Raw genomic sequence first — 27,776 nt, forward strand, 5'->3', positions numbered from 1 at the left:
TTCAAACAATTGTCAAAGTACGAACTAGAAGAGATACTCAGCTCGTCGTATCTCTGATATATTGCGTACCCACAAATTCCCAAAGGCTCGGGTATTTTTATACGAATATTTATGACTAGCCTGTCATATTTAATGTCCCAAATATTAGGAAAACATTTACTTTATGATCAAATCATATCCTAGTATAAATGAGAATTATTTGTATTAAATGTAATAAATATATAAATCCGTGAGTGACTCACGCGGTTACCCAAACCTATCCATGGAATTTCTCTATAAATACTAAGAATATTGGATAGGAAGAGGGACCGATTATTTTGTAATACTGAAACTCTGCCAAAATAGAGAGAAACAACAATAATATAGACTCGTGGAATAGGTGGATTTCAACCACTGAACCACGTAAAAGATTTGTGTTCTTGTGAATTCTTTTCATCTTTCGTTACGGTTTATTATTAAGCACTAATCAACCTTATTATTTCTCAATACACTGTTGGCAAAAAATTGCGTCAACAATTTGGTGCTTTCATTGAGAGGGAAATTAGTGCTTTCATCAAAATCCCAGTCAAGTCTCATCATGGTGCTCACTCGCTCAATGTACGACAATGAGATAGAACAACCTGGTGGGCAGGAGGCTCATCATACCATTGCTTCAAACGAGCATGGCCCTGAAGTCTAGTAACGTTCGGGAAAGCAACCGGTGGGTCACGACAATACTGGGAGTTCGACGTCATTGCCACCGAATCCAAACCCAGACTACTTAACTGCAGTTGAGTTGGAAAATATGCAGTTAAAAAGCCATCTTGCTAAGGCAAACAAGCAAATTGAGGAGGTTTTGGCTCGATTACCCCCTCTTGCAACCAACGTTAATGTCGGAAAGAGGCAAAGTGGGTCTCATAAGTCCCACAAGAATAAATGATCCAAACTAAGTGGGTCAGTCAGAACTGCCACCCCATGTTCTGTGCCTACAGCATGAGATCGCCAAAATGCTCAACCTACTGGCCATTGTAGGGGTCATCAACATATTAGTAGATCGGTTAGAACCGCAACCCCAAGTTCAGTGCCTCCTTCACAAGAACCTATGAATGCCCATGGCAACCTACGAGGGGGGGGGGGGGACTGGGACAGGCTCACAGAGACAAAATGTTCCAGCAAACCCTCATACGTCACGATCAGATCGTCAGGCGCAGAGAGCTAGGAATAATGGGACAGAACAAAGGTGGGAAAATTTAGTTCGCCCTGATGGGACAAGGATTGCCTCGCCAGTTAGGCATCCCCGGCCACCCTAAGACATCCGACGCGACCTCTTCCTACACAAGACATTCCTGCTTATGGATACAGCAGGAGAAATCCTCCTCCATCTGCCCATACCTAGTCCCACGGACACGTGTCAAAAATCCAGATCCTCGGCCTCAACTGCGAGCTGTAAGTTTTGCATATGGAAGTTATTGGACTGAAATTCTTCGAAGTGGTAAGTCTAAGGGCAATCTAAGAAATCATCTATGTTTGGCACAAAGCCCTCGGTATGATCCACATCCTGATCTGTGTGATTGCCTGAATTCACAGAGAAGAAATTCAGCTCGAGATGAGGGTGTTAGTTATACTCGTCAAGAGGGAGGTCCTTTCGAAGTACGTGATAATGGGAATGCCCCACAAAACCAAGCTTGAGCTTAGAGGGACAACAACCCGTCAAACGCGTACAATGGGATGGGAGTTGCTAAACAGCCCCAAAATAACCTAGGGATTAGGGACCAAACCCTCTAGAGGCTAGCTCAGATGGAGGGGAAAATGAAGAAGCTTCTATCTTGAAAAGATAAAGACGATTGTGACTCGGAGGATGAGCTCGAGCTTTTCGCTACAAATATTGTGGCAGCCACATATCCAGTAGGCTTTAGAATGCTACATTTGTCAAAGTTTGACGGAGATGGGGATCCTTCTGATCACCTTGGGATGTTTAACACCATGATGATGGCCCACAATGTTGGACTCGATCTAAGGTGCATATTATTCCCCTCAACTCTGATTGGGCCAACCAGGCAGTGGTTTAAACAGTACAAGAGGCATTCAATTAGCTCGTGGAAGAATTTTTCTGCTAATTTCAAGAGAGCATTTAGGGCTTCCCAGACAGCTCGGGTTAAGGCTGATTCATTAGCTTCTGTAAAGTAGTAACCTGGCGAATCGTTGAAGGCATATCTAAGTAGGTTTGCCAATGTCGCTGCATGAGCTAGAGATGCCGACGACAGTTCCAAGCTCATGGCAATGAGGATGGGAATCCTTGTTGGAGGCGACCTGTGGCAGGAATTACAGAGAAAGGGAGTTAATAGTGTGGATGAGTTCTTGGCATGAGCTCAAATATGGGTTAACCTAGAAGAGGCGTGAGCTTTTGACACAAGAACCAGCCAGATCCCTGTCCAGCCCGTTGGAGCGGCAACTGATGTTGCAGCTACAACTCAGACCGTTATCCAGAATAACTAAGGGGGAAATAACAAGAGGAAGGGAAATGGTGAGGGCGACCAGAGCGAAACAAAGAAAATAAGTCCGGGGAGAAATTCAAGCCTATTTACGCAACCTATATCAACCTCACGGATACTATAGAGTGCATCTTCCTAGCCAATTTTACTCGCCTTCCATGGAAGAAGCCAGAACCACTGAGAAACTAAATAGCAAAGGGAGATCTTTCAAAGTTCTGCCGATTTCACAATGATATCGGTCATAACATTGATGACTGTAGACAGCTGAAGGATGAGATTGAGATCCTTATCAGGGCAGGACCTTTGGCCCAGTACGCCCGAAATCGAGTGGTCCCTAGTCAGCCCGCCGGACAAAATCCTCCGTCAGCTTCTGAAGCTCCAATGAATCAAGCTGGAGCTCAAGCGAATCAGGATGACCCTCCTCCGATATTAGGGGGAGATATAGCCACCATTTCGGGAGGACCCCATCTGGCAGGCACGAGCAAAGGTGCCCAGAAGAGGTACATTAACGAATTGAAATCCCATAACGGAGTGGAGTTCGTCCCGGAACATGGGTTATCAAAACAACAACGATTGGAAAAACAACCAATCATTTTTATAGAAGAAGATGCTAGCCATGTCCAGTTCCCACATAACGATCCTTTGGTCATAACCGTTCAGCTCGCCAAGCGGAGAGTACGGAGGACACTAGTAGATAACGGGAGTTCTGTGAATCTACTTTTTAGGTCAACCTTGGAAAAAATGGGGTTGTCTATACGGATTTTCTGGTGAAGGATCAGTAGCCAACGGGAAGATCGAGTTAGTGGTAACTTTGGGAGAAGGCTCACGAACTGTCTCCAAGGTACTCGAGTTTGTTGTGATTGACTGTCCGGCTGCATACAATGCAATTTTGGGTCGACCCGCATTGATGGTATTTGAAGCCATAACCTCTATTTTCCACCTAGCAATCAAGTTCCCCTCAGCTACAAGGATATGCACTGTCAGAGGCGATCAGCTCACTGCCAGGGAATGCAATAGCATTTCTATGAAAGGGAAAATCATAACCCCGGCAGCAAGTTATGGCCATAAATGACGGAGGTAAGGAGTCCCAGGAAGTGGAAGATACTCATGGGATGAAAGAACCTCAAGAAGTGAAGGATAGAGACGTCGTCCCACGTGATGACATTGACCCACGAATGGGCAAGGACAGGTCAGAGCTGCAAGCCATTGAGGAGCTCAAGGAAGTAAGTATAGACCCCAAAGAAGCTTCAAGAGTTGTTAAGATTGGGAAAAATCTTGATGATAAAAGGAAGAGGGAGCTGATCAATTTCTTACAAAAGAATCTGGACATCTTCGCCTGGTCACATGAAGACATGGTGGGAATAAACCCGAGTGTAATCATGCACACTCTAAACTTGGACAAGAAAGTGCCTGGAAAATCCCAAAAACAGAGGTGTTTGGGAACAGTCTGAGCTAAAACACTGGAGGAAGAAGTAGCTCAACTGTTAAAGTGCGGGTTTATTCGTGAAGAAAAATACCTGATCTGGGTTGCCAATCCCGTGCTGGTCCCAAAGCCAAATGGGAAATGGAGGACCTGCATCAATTTCTCCGACCTGAACAATGCTTGCCCCATGGATTGCTTTCCACTACCAAGGATTGATCAGTTGGTAGATGCAACGATAGGTGACGAGCTCATGTCCTTCATGGATACGTATTCTAGATATACCAGATCGCAATGAATCTTGCGGACCAAGAGCGTACTAGCTTCATGACCCCAACTAACATATACTATTATAAAGTCATGCCCTTTGGGCTGAAAAATTATGGAGTCACATATCAGTGATTAGCCAACAAAATGTTTGCCGATTAGATTGGGAGAAATATGGAAGTGTATGTCGATGATATGCTTGTCAAATCCAAGACTGCCGATAACCATGTATCTGACTTGAAAGAATGTTTTGAGATCTTAAGGAGGTATGATATGAGGCTGAATCCCCAGAAGTGTACTTTCGGAGTGGCATTGGGAAAATTTCTGGGATTCATAGTCAATACGAGGGGGATATAGGCGAATCATGATAAAATCAGATCATTGTTAGAAATACCCTCGCCCAGGTCGCGCAAAGAAGTTTAAAGCCTGACTGGAAATGTGGCATCTTTGAATCGTTTCATTTCAAAATCCACTGACAAGTGCTTGCCATTTTACAACTTGCTAAGAGGAAACAAGAAATTTGAATGGAGTGAGGAGTGCGAGCAGGCATTCCTCGACCTAAAAACGCACTTGGCTAAGCCCCCAATATTGTCTAAGTTTATGTCTAGAGAACCTCTATTCCTTTATCTAGCAGTGACAAAAAATGCAGTCAGTGCCGTGTTAGTTCGAGAAGAAGACCGTGCTAAAAAACCGGTATATTATATAAGCAAGAGACTTCTCGGAGCTAAATCACAGTATCCATTGATAAAAAAATTGGCATTATGTCTGATATTGGCTTCCAGGAAGCTCCGTCCATATTTCTAGTCCCATTCAATCAACGTCATGATCGACCAACCTTTAAGGCAGGTGTTGCAAAAACCTGAAACGTCGGGACGTCTTTTAAAATGGGCAATTGAACTCAGCCAGTTCGAGATATTGTATGTGCCACGGACCTCAATCAAAAGTCAGACCCTTGCTGATTTTGTGGTTGAATGAACTGGATTTCAAGAGGAGCTTTTGATGGAACTGGTGCAGAAGTTGTGGAAGATATTCGTAGATGGATCATCAAACAAGAACAGATCGGGAGTTGGGATCATACTAATCTCCCTAGAAAGGCATCAATTCCATACAGCTCTGAGATTCGGATTCGAGGCATCTAACAATGAAGCCGAAACTGAAGCCTTACTAGTCGGACTGAGAGTGGCGAAAGAGTTCAAAGCGAAGGTCGTCTGGTGCTACAGTGTTAGAGAATATATTTTATATTCAATGGAAATGTAGGAAAACCAAATTACAACTCTATGCAAAAAATACAATAGACAAAGTAATTGATTAAATAAATATTACAACTCAATTGCTCAAAATACAAGTAAATAGAAATATGTAAAAGAAGAAGATTACAAACTCAATACAATAATAATACAAGTAAATAAAAAGAACAAGAAGAACAAAAGAATGAAAACACAAACAAACTCTCACACAACCAAAGTGTAGAGTAGTGGGGATCACCAACTTGAACAAGGTTCAAGACCTTTGTCCAAAAGCTTATTTCCCCCTATTCTCTAAGCACTAAGGGATCTCTCTAGGAAATAGCTCTCTGGAATTATCAAGCCTTTTGGTGTATTTTCTGGCCAAGTGCTTTGTGGATGGAAAAAATGTATGTCATACAAGTGAGCATTAGGCTCCTATTTATAGAGTTTGAGATACCCTTTGGATTTCAAATTCCACCAACCCCCATGGCTGTTACCAATGTTTAATTGGAATAATATGGAAATAAAATTGAGATTTGGGAGTTATTTGGGTTTTTAGAACCGTTCAACACATTTGGAAAAAACTAAAAATTTGGCCTGAAATGCACCTGTGGCGGCGGCCAGGGACATCAGTGGCCGCGGCCACTGCTCTCTGTCCCCCAGGCCGCGGCCACAGCCCATTTTCAGCACTTGAAAATGTGCTGTTTTTCCAAACGGTTCCAAACCCTCCCAAATGATTTTGTAACTCCCAAAACACATTATTGAGGTTAATATCATATCTCCAACAACCATATTTCATAATGGCTTTATGAAATCCAATCTCAAATGTGTAACATATAATATACACATTATTGGGTAATATTTGGGAGTTACAAATTTGTAACTGATTTTGTAACTCCAAAATATGTCACATTTGGGCGCACACATGTGTCCAATTTTGTGACTCTCAATAATATGCTACAAGATGTGACAAATCACATTTTGTCACATTATTTAATCTAATATTATATTATATGAAATAATATAACATTTCCCCACTTGATTAAATAATCACTTTTTGTAACACTTATTTAATCAATCAAACATTATATTGAAATATAATATTCCCCCACTTGATTAAATACTCACTCTCTATAGAAACCTTTGCATTGGTGCATAAAGTAAAATGTCTTTCGACTTGAATTTTACCTTAGTGTAATTATCACAAAGTTTGTTGAAATTTTGGTTGTCGAAGCATTGAACCACTATCCCTTGATAACAAACCGGTGATAACACACACACCTTTGCTATGTTCACTTGAGACCTCAATGTCTCGCTTTTGCACCGTTAATGGCCATGTGCACATTCCATTCATAGACTTTTCTTGAGAATGACTCCCAATTCTCATGAGGGGCGGCACCACCCCTAGGTCTATATAGGTAGAACTCTTAGAGTATTTTGTTACCCTAAAATACTTGTCTTTTCAAGACTGAGTTCTATTAAAATCCTTTCGGTTTTAACCCTCAATTTGGTAACACACTAGTACTCATATCTCAGATGGGACAAAATTTGAGTACTACTATCTATTCACTTGATTGACTTGTTATTACCTATTGAACCTAACACTAGTTTGGTTACTAGTATTAAGATAGGTTACCATCAACCGTGAATCTCTTTAGGGAGTCTAAGTCCTACCCCTAGAAATGTAGAAATGATTCCATTTGAATCATTTCTTTTCTCATGTATGTATACTTAGACACTCGCATTATTTTATTCAAACTTTGATGCTAGCCATAGTTTGATTAAAATAGTTACCCCTTTAAAATAGTGATTTTGACCATAGTCAACACCCCCACTATTTTATAGTTTAATATCCAAGATAAACATTTGAATATTAATTCTAGAAACCTCTTTGTTCTAAAATTATCCTTTATGTTTTAAATTGATTCCTTCTTGAATCAAAATATTACAAACAGTAACTTTCGACACCAAGCATGTCTAGATTTATCCATTCTATATATAGCGAATGTGATTTAGAATGTGGAATTCCAAATCACCTATTTGATAGGATGACCAAATTAATCAATTGATTAACAACAAAATAAATTGGTTAACTTTGGAGCTTCACCCCCATATTTCTCACATAGTGATAATAAAATACCATTTTAAAATAGAAAATCTCTTTATTTCTAATAAGTCATTTATCCTCCAAGATAAATCTAGACCTATGATTCTCAAAGTTCATCATGAGTCCTTAAGCATCATGATAAACACTCAATAGATCAAGATAAAAAACCTCAATGTTTATCTTGATTCATTTACTTGCTAAAGCAAGGCACACTTATTTGAAAGTAACTTTCACTTGGTTGCTTTCCCTTATATATTTCACAAAATAAAATGTGAACACAAGTGTAATGTGAGAATTTCTCAAACAAATAATCACATTATGAAATAATAGGTCTACACACTTACCTATTATTTTAACAAGTTCATTTTGAAACTTTGTTAATGTCTCACACAAATGTCTCATAGAAAAATAAAGAATCATCATAGAATAATACTTTAATTTTATTGATAGCTTTCAAGAGTACAAGCTTTATTACAAAATAACAATTTTCCCAATAAGGCACATAAACATGGTAATCATGCTAGGATCTCTTCTTCCTTTATAGCATTTACCTCATTCTCATATGGGTCCTTTCGGTACCTACACACTCTAGCATAGTGCCCGGGTTTTCCACAAACAAAACAATGACCTCTCACGTCTTTGAATTGTCCATGATCTTTCTTTGGACCTAAAGGGTTCCCACTACCACTTTTTTTGTTGTTGTTGCCCTTTGGATGCTTGTGTGAAACCGCATTGGCCTTGGAAGTCTCATCTTTAGACTCATTCACACCCTTGTCTCTTATTCTCGATTCCTCTTCAATTGTAATGTGTTTTTGGATCTCTTCCAAAGTGTAATCTTCATTCTTATGGAGGATTCTTTTCCTATAGCTCCTCCAAGTTGGTGGTAATTTACTATTGCACCAACTTGGAAGGCCTCGGGAAGCTCAATCTTAAGAACTTTCAACTTGTTCACAATCACTTGTAACTCATGAATTTGAGGTAAAAGAGTTTTCCCATCAATGAAAGAAAATTCAAAATATTGAGAAATTAAGAATTTTCTTGTACCTTGTTCCTTAGCCTTGTACTTACTCTCCAAGGCATCCCAAATCTCCTTCGCGGATTTGGTATTGGTATAGAGATCATATAGCCTATCAGATAGGGCATTAAGGATATGACCCCTATAAAGAAGGTTGTCCTCTTCTCTCTTTCTTCTTTTCTCCACCTCTTCGGGAGTGTCTTTGTCCGGTGGCTCGGCTAGAGGTGCCAAGGATGACTCAAGGATGTAGGCTATCTTGAGTGTTGTCAAAAGGAATTTCACCTTGTCTTGCCACCTAGTGAAATTGGATCCATCAAACCTATCCAACCTTACTAAGTCTTGGTTCATGATCTTTATGGTCTCTCCTTCCATTGAAACAAAAAGGAATAAGCTTTTGATTGTTAGAGAATATATTTTATATTCAATGGAAATGTAGAAAAACCAAATTACAACTCTATGCAAAAAATACAATAGATAAGGTAATTGATTAAATAAATATTACAACTCAATTGCTCAAAATACAAGTAAATAGAAATATGTAAAAGAAGAAGATTACAAACTCAATACTATAATAATACAAGTAAATAAGAAGAACAAGAAGAACAAAAGAATGAAAACACAAACAAACTCTCTCACAATCAAAGTGTATAGTAGTGGGGATCAACAACTTGAACAAGGTTCAAGACCTTTGTCCAAAAGCTTATTTCCCCCTATTCTCTAAGCACTAAGGGATCTCTCTAGGAAATAACTCTCTGGAATTATCAAGACTTTTGGTGTATTTTCCAGCCAAGTGCTTTGTGGATGGAAAAAAGGTATGTCATACAAGTGATCATTAGGCTCCTATTTATAGAGTTTGGGATACCCTTTGGATTTCAAATTCAACCAACCCCCATGGCTGTTACAAATATTTAATTGGATTAATATGGAATTAAAATTGAGATTTGGGAGTTATTTGAGTTTTTAGAATCGTTCAACACATTTGGAAAAAACTGAAAATTTGGCCTGAAATGCACATGTGGCCGCGGCTAGAGACATCAGTGGCCGCAGCCACTGCTCTCTGTCCCCCAGGCCGCGGCCACAGCCCATTTTCAGCACTTGAAAATGTGTTGTTTTTCCAAAAGGTTCCAAACCCTCCCAAATGATTTTGTAACTCCCAAAACACATTATTGGGGTTAGTATCATATCTCCAACAGCCATATTTTATAATGGCTTTATGAAATCCAATCTCAAATGTGTAACATATAATATACACATTATTGGGTAATATTTGGGAGTTACAAATTTGTAACTCCAAAATATGTCACATTTGGGCGCACACATGTGTCCAATTTTGTGACTCTCAATAATATGTTACAAGATGTGACAAATCACATTTGTGTGACAAATCACATTTTGTCACATTATTTAATCTAATATTATATTATATGAAATAATATAACATTCCCCCATTAGATTAAATAATCACTTTTTGTAACACTTATTTAATCAATCAAACATTATTTTGAAATATAATATATAGTGATTCTCAACTCGTGGTTAATCAGGTGTTGGGAGAGTATCAAGCTTGAGGCACCAAGATGGCGGCTTACCTAGCTAAGGAGAAGGGGGTGCTATCCGAATTTGAGTACAGTAGTGTTGAACAGATACCTCATGAGCAGAATTCTAATGCTAGCGCTTTGGCAAGGCTTGTCACCACCAAAGAAGCTGAGACCTTTGATGTAGTGCCAGTAGAGTTTTTGGAGAGTTCGAGCATTTCAGAAAAAATGGTAGAGGTCGAGATGATCGACACAAGACCGACCTGGATGACTCCCATAATGGAATACCTCACAACGGGAAGGTTACCTGAGGATAGAAGAGATGCAAGAAAAATACTATATCAAGCTCCAAGGTATGTGATAGTAGATGGGACATTGTACTGACGTGGTCATTCATTGCCTCTCCTACGATGTGTTCTGCCCAAGGAGGCTAAAACCATTTTTGAGGAAGTGCATGAAGGCTTTTGTGGAGATCATGCTGGGGGGCAAAACCTAGCACTGAAAATATTGAGGCAGGGCTATTTTTGGCCCACTTTAACAAAAGATTCCATCTCGTATGTTCAGAATTGCGACAAATGCCAGCGCTTCACCGTAGTTGCTCGGGCTGCTCCAGTCGAGCTAACGATGATCTCATCCCCGTGGCCATTTGCGGTGTGGGGAATCGACCTAATAGGGTCCCTACCTATGGGCAAGGGAGGAGTTCGTTACGCGGTGGTGGCAATCGACTATTTCATGAAGTGGGTAGAAGTCGAGCCTTTGGCAACCATCACTTCAAAGAAAGTTCTGGACTTTGTGGTGAAGAATATTGTATGTCGGTTTGGGCTTCCTAAAAAGATCGTGTCAGACAATGGGACACAGTTCGACAGTGATCTCTTCACTAACTTCTGTGAAAAATATGGCGTTATTAAGAGCTTTTCCTTAGTAGCGTATCCACAGGCCAATGGATAGGTTGAGGATGTGAACAAAACCCTAAAGGTGAGCCTTAAGAAGAGGTTAGATGAGGCCAAAGGAGTATGGCCCGAATATCTCCCGCAAGTACTTTGGGCATACCAAACTTCTCACAGAACCTCCATGGGAGACACTTCTTTCTCCTTAACTTTTGGAAGCGAGGCCGTCCTTCCAGTCGAAGCCATGGTAACCACTCACAGGCAAAGGACATTTAGCCAGGAATGAAATGATGAATTACTTAATGCATCTCTTGACCTGATTGATGAGAAACGAGAGGATTCACAGTTACAGCTCGCCCATTATCAACAAAAAATCACTCGTTACTTTAATTCTAAAGTCAAGAGGCGTAGGTTCGGATTGGGCGACCTGGTTCTCTGAAGGGTCTTTCTAGCGAATAAGGATCCCAAGGACGGTGTCTTGGGCCCGAACTGGGAAAGACCGTATCTGATCGTGGAGATTCTGCGTGAAGGAACCTTCAAGATAGCTCGGCTGAATGGAGAGATAGTCCCACGGACCTGGAATGCCATGCATTTAAAAAATTATTATCAGTAGTACCATCATCCATGTAAGGCTTAAGTATAAAAGCCATTTGATTAAATAATAGATGGATTTTTAAATAATTTTTCTTGTTAAGGTTGTATCAGCTCGTGTATTTAATGTTTGTAAAAGCAACCGAGAAATTTTCTACATTCTGGTTACTTGGGGGCATATAACCCAAGATGGGTCAGAGTAAGATCGCTGGATAAGTTGAAATTACTTAAAACCCTGGATACAACAAGGTCTGAAACTTAGAAGCTTAGAAAATTGATTATTCGATAGCTTTTTAAGAGCTCGAGATGTCAATAAACCTAGCACGAACTAAGTTTAAATTACTTAAAACCCTGGATACAACCAGGTCCGAAACTTAAAAGCTTGGAAAATTGAGTATTCAATGGCTTTTTAAGAACTCGAGATGTCAATAAACCTAGCTTGAACTCAGTTTTAATCATTTAAAACTCTGGATACAACCAGGTCAAAAACATGGAAAGTTGGGAAAATTGTTTAAAATCAAGGGCTTTTTAAAGCTCGAATTATCAATTAACCTAACACGAACTAAGTTTAAATGATTTAAAATCTTGGATATAACAGGGTTCAAGGCCCGATTCTTAACCGGTATGATATAAATCAATACATAAAATTTGGATATAACCGAGCTTAAAATATCTATCCCAATCTAAAAATTGATTCCTAAAATCTCGAATGTACAAGTCTAAGGAGTCATAAACATGAGAGATAATAAAGGAAAGATAAATAGATAAAAATTTAGATTTATAAATTGAAAATAAAATTATCCTAAGGAGAAAAACCTCGAACTGAGCCCAAAGGCAATAATTTACAAAAAAATATAAAAAAAAACAAAAGGAAAAAGGGTGTCACTAAGCTCCTCCAGGTTGCTCTGAGGATGTAACCTCCTCGCCATCCTGCTCGCCTGCCGCATAAGCATCCCCTGTTTCTGACGGTTCTTGCAAAATCTGAGCCTTGAATTTTTCAAGGTACGGATCCCACAGCTCGAGAGCCATGAAAGAAAATTTTCCACCATGGTCAAAGGCCCAGCAGTGGTGCAGCATATCCTCCATGGATGATAATGAGGCCGCCTTCTCTTCTTTGACTACGGCCTTGGCCTCGAGCATTTTAGGCTTGGCTCCATCAACCTTGGCCTGAAGTTGTGCATTTTGAGCCTAGAGGGCAGTCAAGGCGGTCTTCATAGCCAACTTGCTTTCTTGGGACGAGGCAAGAATAGCCTTGGCCTTGTGTTCGTTTTTATTGGCAGCCGCCAAGGCAGTTTTGGCGACCTGCTCGGCTTCTTAAGTGCCCCGTCAAGGCAGTATTGGCGGCGTTTACTTTGGCCCAGAGCTCATCATTTCTAGCCCTAGCGTGAGCTATACTACGATATTGAGCCAAGATAGACTGAAAAAATAACAAGGAAAATAAGATATATCCCTAGACGCAATAAAAAGAAAGATGTCACCGAGTAAGGAAAACTTACAGTAAGGTTCATCCCCATGGCTGACTCTAGGACATTCTCCGGGCTCTGCTCCTCAATAGTCCTCAAGTCCCTCGAGCTGGCCTTATAGGCATGCTCCACCATATGGCTCGCTGTCTCGTAAATGATCCCCCGAAAGGCTTCACAGATTTTCTCTAGATCCCGAGGATCTACTGGTATCCGGACGGTCGCAGCTAGGATAAGGGGAGCTGGAGGATCAACTTATATTACTTGGTCCCAAGGAGGCGCGAATTGAGGTGGAGGAGGAGGAGGAGGAGGAACCCTAGCGGTAACAGTAGACATCAGAGCTATCGAGCTCGTGACTTTCCCCTTAGTAGGGGATTTTGAGGCATTTCCTGCTGCTGGAAGGGCCTTCTTCGTAAATCTGGGCCTCTTGACAACGGGGCCCGAGCCGGTTTTCCCGGCCTTGAAGGTAGTATGGAGATCAGGAGCTCCAGTTTGTTCCATCTCTTCGCCTGAAAAGAGCAAAAAGGGGATTAGTTCACAAATAAAGTAAAAAACATATACAAGGAAAGAAAGTAAATGAATATCCTACCCTCTGGGCTGGGGGACGAGTCTATAATCACGACCTCTGGCCTTGGAACTACTGGCTGAGACGGAGAGTCTACGACTAGTGTTTCTGGGATCCTAGGATGTTCAGGCTTAGGTTCCTCCCTAGGACTAGATTCCTCTACATATTGTCTAAATCTAGGGAAAATACACCCTGGACCAAAGAAGATTAGGACCTACAGTTGGTCCCATACTTCTCAAAGATGGCAGACCTAAAATTTAAGGTATCGTCGACAACAACTGTCCCCCTTGGGTAACTATTGTCATGACGCACCATTAGGTGGTCTACACATTGAAGCAGGGTTATGTTAAGATCTGGGTTATGAGGATGACGATGGACGAGCTTATTTGGATTAAACCTAACTAACCTAAAATCGGCAACGACCCTATCTAGTTCCCTATAGGGGTATTGGTTACCTTGGGTGGAGGGAGCAGCTGCTGCCCCTGACGCAACACGATCTAAATTAGGTTCCCAAACAGCCTTAGGAACCTTCCTTTTTTGCACTAGAGGCACCTCGTCCTCTTCATCATCCTCGCATTCGGTGGCTGGCAAAGCCTCCTCTTGAGAGGATGGGAGCTCATGGATTACTAGGAGGGTAGCCCGGGTCCTTAAGGCCAATGTCTGGCCTTTGACATTCAACTGGCACGCCAGTATCGTCACGCCATTCAGAATCTGATGGTAGTCCTTCTCACAGGGGGCAGTCCAGACAATTTCTCGTACTGACCCCTAAGTGTCGAGGACTTCGCCGTCCTCGCAAATATGGTTGCACGAGAAATAAACTCAGTTAATACATGTACAAGGGAAATATCTTAGATAGAATAAAATTTCATGAGCTGAGGTTAGAGAATAAAGAACTTACAAGGACGGTTGAAGTATCTGTGTTCACAATTTAGGAACCCATTCGACATAAAGAACAAGTCTTTATAGTCGTTCGAGTGGCTGGGAAGCTCGATGACGGGAGCAGAGTTGGGAAATCTGGTTAGATAGTAGTTACCGTCACCTCGACCTCTCTACTCCGGGCTAGCCTTGAGGTAGAAAAAATAGAGGAGTGGGGACTTCCCACTCATGCTTCAAAAATAAATATTTCAGCCCCGCCAAAAGCCTATAAGAATTTGGGGGGAGCTGAAATGGAGCCAACTTCACGAAGTCAAAAAGTTCGTGAAGTATTGGTCCAAGGGGAGAAAGGCTCCTGCCTTCAGATGTTTGTCACTCCAAGCCGCGAAGTCATCCTGGAGAGGGGACCAGCTTTGTTCCCCTTCAAAAGCAGGTCGGGCAATGAGAACTTCGGTCCCGACCTCAATATTGTGGTTCAACATGATCTTGTTCACCCTCCCCTGGGTCATGATCTTGGATACAATGTGTTCAGCCTCGAAGAAGGCATTGGGGTCAACCACCACCTCCTTTTCCACCACTAGACCGAAGTGGGGAATGGGAGACTCAGGGGCGACCACCTTCCCCGTTTTCTTTTGCTGAGCGGATGAGCTGGTTGCGTTCTTCTTGGGTGCGTTCTTCTTGGGAGCCATCAGATCGCCTAACGAATAGAACAACCCAATTAGTAGGTGACCTAAGAGGATTTAAAGGTTACGACGTGGAAGTACGAAGGGGGAATGGTTTACTTTTGATATACGAGTTGAGTTAGCCTCAGCCCCATCGCATGATGCCACACACTACCCTAAGTCACGTGCCTCAGTTTTCTAACAGACCCCTGATATTTAGGGATCCGTGTGTTAGAAAATAAGACCACTACTTTCCTTGGGAGGCGGTTTAGTGCAAAACCACCCAAGAAGCATGACCCCTAAGCAACCTGGTTTGAACCCTAAAAACTTTTCATCTCCTATATCCCGAATGGGTATTTTCTAAATTCACCATGGAGATTACCCAAGTTTACCCAGAAATTACCCAGTTCTATGAATGTCGTAGTTCTAAAGATTTTTTAGGACCTACCCATTGAACCTAAGTCGAGGCCTATTCGCTAAAAGCATTTGGGAAATAGCCTAATATTGATTACAGTGAATAGTGCGGATGAGCATGGTGAAGAACAAAAAAGACCAATAAAAAAAAATTCAAACCAAGATATCAGAGGTACTTACAATATGTTCTTCGATGGTAAGACGTAAGATTTTGCAGAGGAAATTTCTTGGAAACTCCTGAGTAATGGGATATAGTGAATGATTTTTGGAGATTTCTGAGAAAGAAGAGGGATTCGGAAATGCAGAAGAGGAAAAATTTCAAATGAAAGGTGGTTAAATCTGAAAACTGCCTATCCTATTTATACGTAAACTGCGTAAATTAATTTGGGCCATCCAATTTGGTTAGTACAAGATCCAAAGGCCATGGTTAAATAGACAAAATGGCAGTAAAAAGGTGACAGGACAATTATTCCAGTCCACGAAACCCGAATAGACGCTAATTGCAGTACACCACGTGTCCAGTACTCGAGTAGTGGGCAAGCATGGTTTTGTGTAACAGAAGACTAAAAGCCCCTACTGTGTAGGTCAGAAAAGATGATGTCATACATGAGCAGGAGCTTGGGGGGCAAATGTTGTACCCTAATTTTAGCTCGAGTCATCCACTTAGTTCGGGTACAGCTGGCAAATAAATATACGGAGAAATAACCAAGGGAATGATATCTGCTTATTATCCACATAAACAACTCCAGTTTCACATGGGTACGTGTGGTGTTAGGCGTCCTGGGTTTAACCCGAGCTATAGACATGAAGGTTGTGAAGCATGAGCTCGTAATATTCAAACAGTTGTCGAAGTACGAACTAGAGGAGATACTTAGCTCATGGTATCTTTGATATATTGCGTACCCATAAATCCCCAAAGACTTGGGGTATTTTTATACGATTATGACCAGCCTGTCATATTTAATGTCCCAGATATTAGGAGAACATTTAGTTTATGATCAAATCATATCCCAGTATAAATGGGAATTGTTTGTATTAAATGTAATAAATATGTAAATCTGTGATTGACTCACGCGGTTGCCCAAACCTGTCCATGGAATTTCTCTATAAATAATGAGAATAATGGACAGGAAGAGGGACCGATTATTTTGTAATACTGAAACTCTGCCAAAATAGGGAGAAACAACAATAATATAGACTCATGGACTAGGTGGATTTTAACCACTGAACTATGTTAAATATTTGTGTTCTTGTGAATTCTTTTCATCTTTCGTTACGGTTTATTATTAAGCACTAATCAATCTTATTATTTGTTAATACACTGTTGGCGAAAAACCGCGTCAACAATACTAATTAAATAAATAAATAAATGCGGGCCGAGCGTCTTGGGTATTTCTAGAAAAATTACAACACTTGCAAAATTATACACAAAAATGTAAGAAACTAAATAAAACCTAAAGAGATCTCTATCTTTAGCTTTGGTCCTTCACAAGTAGTCTTAATCCAGTTAATTCTGAATTAAAATAACTTTTAATTATCTTAAACAAATTTTAAGAATAACTAACTTGGGCTTTAATTCCCAACAAGTTATTAGGTCCACTTTTGAATTTGGGCTCAAACAATTAATTCAAAACAAAATAATTTTAATTATGAGCTCAAATTAATTAGGCCCATAATTTAAATAGATAATATTGTGCAAACCTTAGGGTAAAAAACCCTAGGGCCGACGACACAAGGTGGCTCGGCATGGGGCATGAGGGATGAAGGGATGGCGGGAGGCCACTACAGTGACTGGCAACAGCTCGACGGGGTGCGCAGGGGGCACGGGCCAGCAGCTGGGGCCGTGGATGGAAGTGGCGCAGGCTGCGTCAGGGAGCCAGCAGGGTGCACGGATGAAGGTGCAGGGGCGCGCGTGGATGCAAGTGTAAGAGCGCACGACTGGGGAGCCATAGGCCACGGGACCGTATGATAGCGTGCGAAAGCCTTTGGCTCGGGCTTCAGGGCACGGAACTCGAGGTGCAGGCCTTACAAATTTTTTTTCCAATAATTTAATGTAGAAAATTAAATTACAAAAATTCCTATGCCCCAAAATGGCTTACATTTTTCATCTAGAAATTTAAGAACAATTCTTAAACCCAAAACACCATATAATTAGCGACCCTTAAGAATAAACTTTAAACATATATACATCCATCCATTCACACATATTATGATAACATAAGAATGCATATTATGCCCACACAGTAATTAATGTATGCAGAGATTAATGACCCCTCTAATACCAATTGTTAGGAACAAGTTTCCTAATACGCAACGAAATTGTGTGATGGGTTGGCCCAGTGCACAACAAATTTTTTGTAACATATTTAAAGTACTTTTAAATATGCAGATCCATTAATATTCATACATTAATCATAAACAAGAAAAGAATAAAGAACATACCTCTTGATGCCTATAAAGTGTCCTTGCTATCTTTTCGTAAAATAAACGACCTTCCTATCAAAGTTGCTCCCAGGTACTCTCACCAAGATCTTCCACAACTTTCTCTACACCTCAAGAAGTGTGTGGGCACTTAGAGAATAAAGGATGGTATATTTCCGATTCAACTTGATGTACTCAGCACATGAGATCAAAAGAATAGGCCTGAGATTGTTCTGTATCTTTTCAGGGAGAGATGGAAAGTATCGTTCTTTTCTTAGAGCGAATAATTGAGTATTGAATATATTTGTTATTTTCTTATAAGTATAACTTATATAGAAAATATTTAAATTTAAAAAATAAATATGTAACCAATTACAATTTATCTTTTAATTAATTAATTATCTTATTAATGATAATATCAAAACTATCTTATTAACTTTTTCATTAATTAATTAATTAAATAAATAAAAGTGAAAAATCCATTACCTGATTTCTATAGCTGCACGCTGCACACATTCCAGGGACTGTGTGTGTTGTGCAGCACCCTATAAAATAGGGGAATGTGATTTTTCCACAATTATTTAATTATTTATTCAAACTACCTTGTCAGATAAAATCCAACAACTTGATAATTAATTCAAATTTGAATCCATTATATTTTTAACTAATTATCACATATAATTAATTATTTGAATAAATATTAATCTTTTTAAATTCAAATCCAATTTGAACTTGTCACATTATTATCTCCCACTCAAATAAATATATTTAATTAATTCTGCTAACTAATTAAAACCAATTTTAATTAAATATTAATTTCAAAAATTTAATATTCATTTTATTATAATTTCAAAAATTATAATAAATTAATTATTTATATAATTTCAAAAATTATACAATAATTAATTATTAATTAATTTTGATAATTACAAATAATTTGTAATTAATTAATTAATTAATCACTATTATCACATAACTGCATATTTGGCTCGAAGAACAAAATTCTTCTTAAATATGTCTTTGTACCATTTTACCCTTTATATCAACTCTTGCCATGAATAGTGCTGATAGAGCCGTTGTGGGGACCTATGGACCTATAATTCCAAGCTCCAATAAATTTGTGATTATTAATTAAACTCTTTAATTAAATAATCTTAATTTATTAATCTCATGATTACTCCACTATAAATATCAGACCGCACTCTTGTAATTATAGACATTTCATTTACTGAGTACTTTATAACAATAAAGGGTCCATTGGTATAATCATTTCATACAAATTAACCCTCTAATAATGGTTCATAATTAACCGGGAATAAAATTACCATTTTACCCTTTTAATTATATCTTGTTTCCTTAAGTACCATCGACATTACTAGTGAAGGTTAATTCATAACCAAATTATTAATTTGAGCTCAATAACCTTTCTGTCCCAAAAGTCAACCCTTAAGAGAACCATTATTCAATCTCTTACGAGAAGGTATAGATTCCTTATATGTATACTATGTTCCCAGCCATTTATATTAATGAGTTCCCAAAACAAAAGTTTCCAGCCTGATCATTCTGACAAACCCTGACGAGTGAATCAAAGAACTCATATAACATAAACAGGAGTTCATAGTAACTTCAGGATTAAGATCTATTTGTATATGATCATCAGTTGATATATTTAATTAATACTTTGAAACAGTATTTAACTAAGTATTAATAAACATATCTGGTGCAATTGTATATATTCTCTAATATATAAATCACCTCCACTAAAGTGTCATACTACACTAGTAATCCGGATCTAGATCACATGTATTCATAATACTAGTGGACCGTGCTTGCAGTTAATCTCAAGATTCCATAACTTTATTTTACTGCGAACTATTATAGTTCATTTATCTTAACCACAATCCTCATGTACAAATACGTGGTTGAGATCACATATATGAACTTAAGAATTTTTCTGATATTTACTTAATATTATTACAGAATAATATAGTTCTTAAAATATATGCATACCAAATTCAATTTAGTTATTTATTTTGTAAAAACAATGTCTACTACATATGCTTTGAGGCCACAATTCCCAACAAGTTTTAATGTTGACCTTGCCTCATCTACATTGATGAATCACTGAGCCCTTTTGTTGAACTCAGTTATTTTCCTTATCGGTTTCCTTTGCGTATCATCCCAAAGGGGACTTCCTAGCAATATCCCAGCTCGTACTGCCATAAGATGACCACTGTCATAGACATTATGGGCTCCTGCCACCTCAATGTAAAACCTTGTCAGGTAGCTTTTTAATGACTCTCCTGGCTGCTGTCTAGCATTAGTCAAGGCCGAGGCTTTGGGTCTGACGCCTACCATGGCCTTGAATTGGTTCTCGAACTCTTTTTCTAATTGTTCACAAGATGAGATCGAATGCCTTCGGAACTTGTTGAACAAGTTTTTTTTGGTCCTGTCAGAGTGGTTGGAAATAGCATGCACCTGAGCTCGTAACCAACATTTTCTAGCGCGCATGATTGTGTTAAACGTGCTCAGATGGATGTACGTGTATCATGAATCCGTAAGGAAATAGAGTATTCGATATGTGCAGAGAAAAAGGCTCGAGCGCCTCATCGAAGCCATCTGCCCTGTCCTTATTCCTTTCATCTTGAAGGAGTCGGAATGCTCTTTCGAGCTGGTTAATTCTTTCCTGGACCAAGTCCATCAGAGGGTGAGCTTGCACTTGGGGAAGCTGGTCATTGTTAGTGAAAACTCCAGCTCCCTGCTCCATTACAGGGTTATACTGATTCCCGCATATTGGCTGCATGGTCTCTTTTCGGCTATTCAAATGTGCCTGTAAATTCGAGTTTGAAGGGTTAGCCTGCCCCCGGTTTTGATTAAAATGATCTTGATGATTAGGGTTGTTGTTCTCATAATTCCCATTATTCCTGGGCTCGGTATTATATACACTCACTGACCTACTGAGGTCCAAACTTCCACTCATGAAACTAACATTTCTCATTGATTGTGTGGCTCGATGGTTGTGATGTGGATCTTCTACTTGCCCCCCCGCTCTAGTCATTTGTGACCTCGACATGTGACTTCCTGCTAGTTGGGATGCCCTATGTCCTCGGGGAGCTTCTTGCTCACCCCCGTGTCCAGGTCGAGCCCTGTGGTTCCTGTGTTGGCTACCACTCCGAGACGATCTTTGAGGCACTCATTCCCACGTCCGGTTCCCATTACGAGCTAGCTATGGTGCCTCTTAAAATGGAGATGGGTGCCCTATTAGCGACGAAGGATGCCTTATTGGCGATGGCGGGGGCCTTCCGTTGTTAGGCCTTGAAGGTTCAGAATTGGCCCACATTGGCTCCGAGTTATTCCTGACAGGCTCGTGATTATTGTTCCGAGCTATAGAGGGAGCTCGGTCATTCCCCGTTCCAGCAATTACACTCACCGTAGGATTACCAACAACAACATTTTGAGTATTTCTCCCAGGGCGACCATTTCCGGTATTAACCCTAGGCCTCGGCTGGCGGCCGTACTCCCATGGGGGTGCCCTCTGGTCCTCTGGGGAGGTGCCTATGCATTGGTGACTTGCCTGGCCAATCCTCATTACGCCGTGTGGCTTGGACCAATTGTTGGCGTAGTTGGCGATTTTCCAATTCCACAATGGGCACACACCTCTCGAGATTATAATAAAGATCCTCGTCGGGCCTAGGGGTTGGAGCAGGTGGCCCCTTGGAGTCAGATAATGCGCTTCCTTCATCAGGGCCCTGATCTGCCATAGGTTGCTTCCTAGGCCTTCGCGGGTAGTTTTTAGTCTAAGGAGTTCGTTCCTCAGGTATCTATGGCAATGGTCGTCCACTAGTTCCTGGATTGCTCGTGGTGGCCATTGAAGCTATGCATGAGGTTTCCGATTAAAAAATATGGATATTTGTTTAATGCTCTCATTGAAAGCACCAAACTATTAACGCCATTTTTCGTCAACTTAATTGTAAAGAGCATTAAACAATGTTCTAAAAAAATAGAAGATGATCTTGTAAAAGAGGATATCATCGACTGAAGAGGGGGAAGCAGAAATGATCCCACTAAGCCGAAATTTGAGAGTGTTGACCCTCGTTTTGGTCAACGACATGGAGTCAGATAAACGATAGGAAAATAGTACGATGCTTGAGAAAACAATCTAATGGAAAGTAAAGAACACAAAGAATTATAGTGGTTCGGCCCCAGTGATTGGTAATGACCTACGTCCACTTGATACTATTATTAATATTGAGCTTCAAAGGTGTGATCAAAGAACTAGGGTTCCTGAGTTTCACAGACCTTAGAAGGAGAAACAATATAGACGATGGATAATAGCAACACAATTCGGAAAAAGATCAAAAGATCCCCCCTTGAGCAATTTCTTGTATATTTATAGGCTCAAGGAGGGTTACATGAGTCAATTAATCATATCTTTCCTTAAATAACAGATATTCAGGTTATAATGAAGAGATATTCTCGGATATCATTACAACTATACAAATTTATTCATAAATGAACAGAGTATATGACCAGGCTGGTCGATAGGCGAGCAGCATCTCTGCCACGTGTCGAAAATTCTTGTCACGTCATCAACAACTGTTTTTTGGATAAACATTTGCACCCCAAGTTTATTTATTGTGACCAGCAATAAGTAAACTTAGGAAACTAACCTTTCGTATACCCCACGAAATCTGTCAGAGCCACTCGTGCGTCCTCAAAAAAGGTGACCTAATCACGTCCAATCATGCCTTTTCGGTTTCCATGTAATCCTTCTGACGGCTATTACACTCCCCCATGCCTTGAAAAAGGTAACTCATGACTATCCCTTTTTATCATATCTCAGCCTTTATAAATAATCCCCAAATTTAATTTTTCATTTTTTACTCGCCATTTTCTTGCTAAGAACTCTCAAGAACTTCATCTCAGAGCTCAGAAACTTCGAAGATCATCATCGCCTGGTTCTAAAGATCCGTTGTTCGCACGCCCAAAGTTGTTTCATTTCAGAACCTCTGATCTTCATCTAGGTAAATTTCTTCAACTTTCAAGGTCTTTGACATGCCATGCATACTGCTATACGCCTGTTTTGAGTTCTGAAATTTTTCGTGTTCTTGGGTAGAAATGCATGAGGATTGTGTGTATACTGATTGATGCTTGATAGGGTATTATAGTTTTGCTCTGTAGGATTTAGGAGCCAGTTTGGTAGTCAATATCGTAAGTTTATGGCGTAAAATTGAAGTAAAAATTCGATTTTTAGGCTAGTTGAAAAACTGGGTTTTTCCCGCCCCTTCGGAGTCGAAAAAGCTTCTTTCCAAAAAACTTTTTATTTATACTTTTCGATCTGTTTTTCAAACTGCTCGCATAGAATAGTGTTTCTGTTAGAATGCTGCTGGTCGTAGACGTGAGCAACGTTATTCCAACTTTCAACATAAGCTCTTAAGCTGTGCGTCTTATCTCCTCCTTTATCTGTTCGTAGCTTATATGCAAGATCTGTGGGGGGGGGGGGGGAGAAAGACCTATCGACAATGACCTATTGGCTCAACTACTCCAGGACGAGGAGCAACCATCGTCACTGATACCTGACATCCCATTTTCTCGTGTTACTTCAAACACTTCACCTGTCCTTGCTCACAATATGGCTCGTGCTAAAACCAACGCCCAGAAAAAGAAAACCCCCACTCCTTCACATCAGCCTGGTCCTCAGGCTAAAACTCCCTCGACCAGTGGTCGAAGAGAAAATATTTCCGACCCTAACATCCAAAGACACGCTCAACCTCAACATGCCATTCAACCAGATGTTGAGTGGTATTTGGTTCCTGAGAGCAGAGTGATGATCAGGATGATCGCCAACTACATCAGGAAGTATGGTCTCACGGGGGTGACCTTAGTTCGACCTAACCAAGACCAACGGGGGAACCTGCCCGGAGGCACCTTCAATGCCTGGTCGAGGTTCCACATTGAGGCAGGGGCTACCTTGCCTCTTCATTCATTTTTCCAAGGAGTGGCCAACTATTTCGGAGTTTCCCATTTTCAAATAACTCCAAATGGATATAGAATGCTCGCAACACTCTATATCCTGTACAACCACAAAAAATGGCCCGTGCCAACTCCTCATGAGGTTAACTACTTGTTTGACCTCAAGTCTAACCTCAACCAAAAAGGCACGAGGTTTTTTCATTTCTGTCATCAGGAAACTGGGCGCACCTTCTTGACTGACACCACCCATATATCAAATGTGGGGAGGTACTACTAGGAGTACTTCCTCACGACCGACATGATCGCAGACAATCTGGCCTTTGCTCAAGGAGGTTAAACCTTTGTATCACTGGCTGTTGATATTTATTTAGTGTTCCCTTCACTTTTTCTTAAACTTTTAATGCCTTCTAGGCCCATGGCTGCGACCAGACCCAACTCCAGACATGGAGTTGAGATCAGCCCTCTTAGCCAGCATGACTGACGTAGAAAAAAGCATCAAACATCTGGTTATAGAGGCTAACCTTAGGCTAGTTGGCCTCTTGGCCCCTTATCAGGACATGAGGGAGTCAACAGCAGGGAGTGCCACAGCAGAGGAGGAACCCAAGCAGCAACCACCAGTGTCGCCTCCATGAAGGAGACCAACCGGGGTCACGATCAGGGAACCTGTTGGCACACCTCCAGCAGAGAGGCCCCCTGCCTCCTTGGGGAAGGGGAAAAAGAAGGCCACCGAGCCTGTCGAACACTTGGACGAGTCTTCAGACGAGAATGGTATAGTTATTTCACTTTTAGATAGCTTGCCAATTCCCTGTCATCTATTCGACGGGGACGACAATTTTAAATATGCCCCAAATTTAGGTCCAGACTTCTTCATGTCAGAGAGTGAGTATAAGACTAGTAGAGTCTATAGTATAGCGACCAGTAATAATAGCTTGGGTATTTTACTTTGCAATATTTCTTTATTTCTTTTCCTGACGTAATATACTTAGTCATTTATGCTATCTCACTGTTCGACATTTTGCTTCTTTTCCAGTCATGGACTCCGTGAACGTGTTCGACATTTATAGCACTCCCAAGACTACCGCGGCTCCCCTGAGCCAAAAGAAGGCAAGCAAGAAGCATCCTGGGGAAAGTAGCAAAGCGCCCCAGGATAAGAAGCCTCGCAATGCAGGCCCCACAGAGGATGGGCCCTTAGCCAACGCAACTCCATCTTCTCCTCACTAGCAGCAGATTCCCCCTGCTCTAGCCGGATCGACTCCACCTCCAGCGGCCCCAACCGACCAGACTCAGCAGGCCGGTCCTGCTTCAACTGAGGGTGACATAACTAATCGCGCCTTCAAATCGGTCAAGGACAGGGTCGCGAAAATTGTAAAGCACGACCGCTACCGAGAGGTGATGGCCGCGACTGTGGCGATGGACGTCGACCTGATCTTAAACTGCACCTTGAATGAGTTTACCAGTGTAAGTCATCTTTTTATGCGGAGACAATCCTTCTATGCTTTACAGTTAGTCTAACTTCTGCTCTGACCAAAGGCAATGCTGACCCTCACTACTGGCCGTCTCCGCTCGGGTGTTGTTACCGAGCAGGCAAAATCTTTGGAGCAAAGGCACGTTGGTGAACTCAAAGCTGCTGAAGCGAAATATGCTGAATAGCTTGCAGTGGTGCTTGAGGAGAAGAAAAAACTGGCTGAGGAGTTGAAGGAGAAGCAAAAGTCTCTGGATAAAGCCATCGATCAGAGGGACCAGTTCAAGGAGTCTAACCGCGTCAATTTCCACGCGGCTAAACAGCTCGAGGAGGACTTGGTTGCGAGCAGACAGGAGAATACTACCTTGGAGGGCCAGATCGAGGAGCTTGAGAAAGCCAATGCCAATAACTTAGAAAGGTATAAGAATGCCACTCTCTGATGCTTCCAAAATTTCTGGAAGCACAACCAGGGTGCCAACTTCGATTACCTTCCTGAGAATGCAAGAAATGCCGAGCTCGCTCGCTGTGCTGCTCGAATGGCAGAGGAAGAAAGAGCAAGGATTCCTGCTTCCCCTGAGATCTCGCTGGCCACTGGTATGGATGGGGCAGACAATGAGGCTGAAGACGTCGTCGATCAGGGCCCTCCTCAAGATCCTCCTGCTCCTCAAGATCCTCCGACTCCTTAAGCTTTTTCTGTTTATATTTTATCTTTTTAACTACACGACCTACGGGTCGTGATGTAAAGACAATATATTTTTTATTGCTGCATGGGCAACTTTTACTTTTATTTGAACAATTACATCCGAGCAGTGACTGCTCGCAGTATAAAAGGATACACTTTGATATTATAATATATTTGCATATTATTATAACATCTGTTCGCATGACTGAACTTAGCATAACACTTTGGTTTGATTTAACAAAATAACAAAATTTTGAAAAATACTCTAAGTGCCCTAGCATGCTTTCGCTTATTTTGCTCATGTGTTTACATACCTTTTAACGATATGCTTTGCTTACTTGTACCTTATATGCCCCCCAAGTGATCGAGGAGCTTTAGGTCCTTGGTCACTTGCCTTGACCAGAACCTGCTCGAACATTACTACTCGTAGCAATATGATTAGCATTATAATACAGCAAAACAACACACGTAATGAGCAAATACTTGTAATAAATACAATAATGGCAAGAAATGACTGGCTGTGCATAATCCCTTTTATTTCTCGTAATAAATGGACTAAACATGTCTGTACGAGTGATCAATAAGATCTTACACTTATAAGCGATCAGTCACATAAAATGACCAACCCTTTTTCAAAACTTGTAAAAAGTAAAATTAATACAATCCAATTCTTTAAGAAGAATTGTTCATTGGTAATACTTGCGCAGGTGTTCTCCATTCCAATAGCGAGGAACGAGATCTCCATTTAAGCGTGCAAGTTTATAAGTGCCTGGGTGAAGGACCTCATCGATCTGGTATGGCCCTTCCTATTTAGGCCCGAGTACTCCAGTAGCTTGGTCGCGGGTGTTTAGAAAAACTCTTCAGAGTACAAGATCTCTAACATTGAATTTTCTTTCTCGCACTTTAGAGTTGAAATACCGGGAGACCTTCTGCTGGTACGCAACTACTCGGAGTTGGGCTTGTTCACGCTTCTCATCGATTGAGTCCAGGGGTTCCATCAATAGCTGGCTATTAGAGTCTTGGTCGTATGTTAATCTGCGGTGCGAGGGTGGATCCAACTCGACAGGAAACATAGCTTCATACCCGTATGCTAAGGAAAACGGGGTATGACCTATTGCTATTCGGTGGGAAGTTTTGTACAACCAGAGCAATTCAGGAAATTGTTCCGGCCACGCTCCCTTAGCTTCTTCAATTCTTTTCTTCAGGGTATCCTTCAGTGTTTTGTTAACTGCTTCGACCTGCCTATTCGCTTGGGAATGAGCGACTGAAGAAAAGCTTTTGATAATACCATGCCGTTTCTAGAAGTCTGTGAATAGATCACTGTCAAATTGGGTGTCGTTATCCGAGACTATCTTCCTTGGTAATCCATAGCGACAAATGATGTTTTTGACTATGAAGTCAAGCACTTTCTTGGTCGTTATGGTTGCGAGTGGCTCAGCCTCGACCCATTTGGTGAAGTAGTCGATGGCAACCACTGCAGACTTTACACCAACTTTTCCTATAGGCAAAGATCTGATTAGATCTGTTCCCCAAACTGGGAAGGGCCATGGACTCTGCATTTGCTTTAACTCGTTGGGGGCTACTCGTGGGATTTTGGAAAATCTCTGACACTTGTCACACTTCTGCACGAACTACATTAAGTCTTCATTCATGGTTGGCCAGAAATATCCTTGCCTTAGGATCTTCTTTGACAAACTTTGCCCCCCAGCGTGGTCCCCGCAAAAACCTTCGTGCACCTCTTTCAT

The 27,776-nt window shown here is 40.9% G+C and overlaps 1 protein-coding gene across 1 annotated transcript; it reads left to right on the plus strand.

Moving 5' to 3' along the window:
- Positions 1-3,529: 3,529 nt before the first annotated feature.
- On the plus strand, positions 3,530-26,035 carry LOC133779735 (uncharacterized). Its single transcript, XM_062219653.1, has 3 exons — positions 3,530-3,694; positions 25,538-25,767; positions 25,855-26,035. Exons 1-3 carry the CDS (start codon positions 3,530-3,532, stop codon positions 26,033-26,035), a joined length of 576 nt encoding a protein of 191 aa, XP_062075637.1.
- The last annotated feature ends 1,741 nt before the right edge of the window (positions 26,036-27,776 follow it).

This window comes from Humulus lupulus, chromosome 5, assembly GCF_963169125.1.
Source record: "Humulus lupulus chromosome 5, drHumLupu1.1, whole genome shotgun sequence".
In the NCBI taxonomy this organism is placed as follows: domain Eukaryota; kingdom Viridiplantae; phylum Streptophyta; class Magnoliopsida; order Rosales; family Cannabaceae; genus Humulus; species Humulus lupulus.

Coding starts and splice junctions, on each gene's coding strand:
- LOC133779735 (XM_062219653.1), top strand. CDS start 3,530: ATGGCCATAAATGACGGAGGTAAGGAGTCCCAGGAAGTGGAAGATACT. Junction 3,695..25,537: donor CCATTGAGGAGCTCAAGGAA/GTAAGTATAGAC, acceptor TATGCTGAATAG/CTTGCAGTGGTGCTTGAGGA. Junction 25,768..25,854: donor AATGCCAATAACTTAGAAAG/GTATAAGAATGC, acceptor TGAGAATGCAAG/AAATGCCGAGCTCGCTCGCT.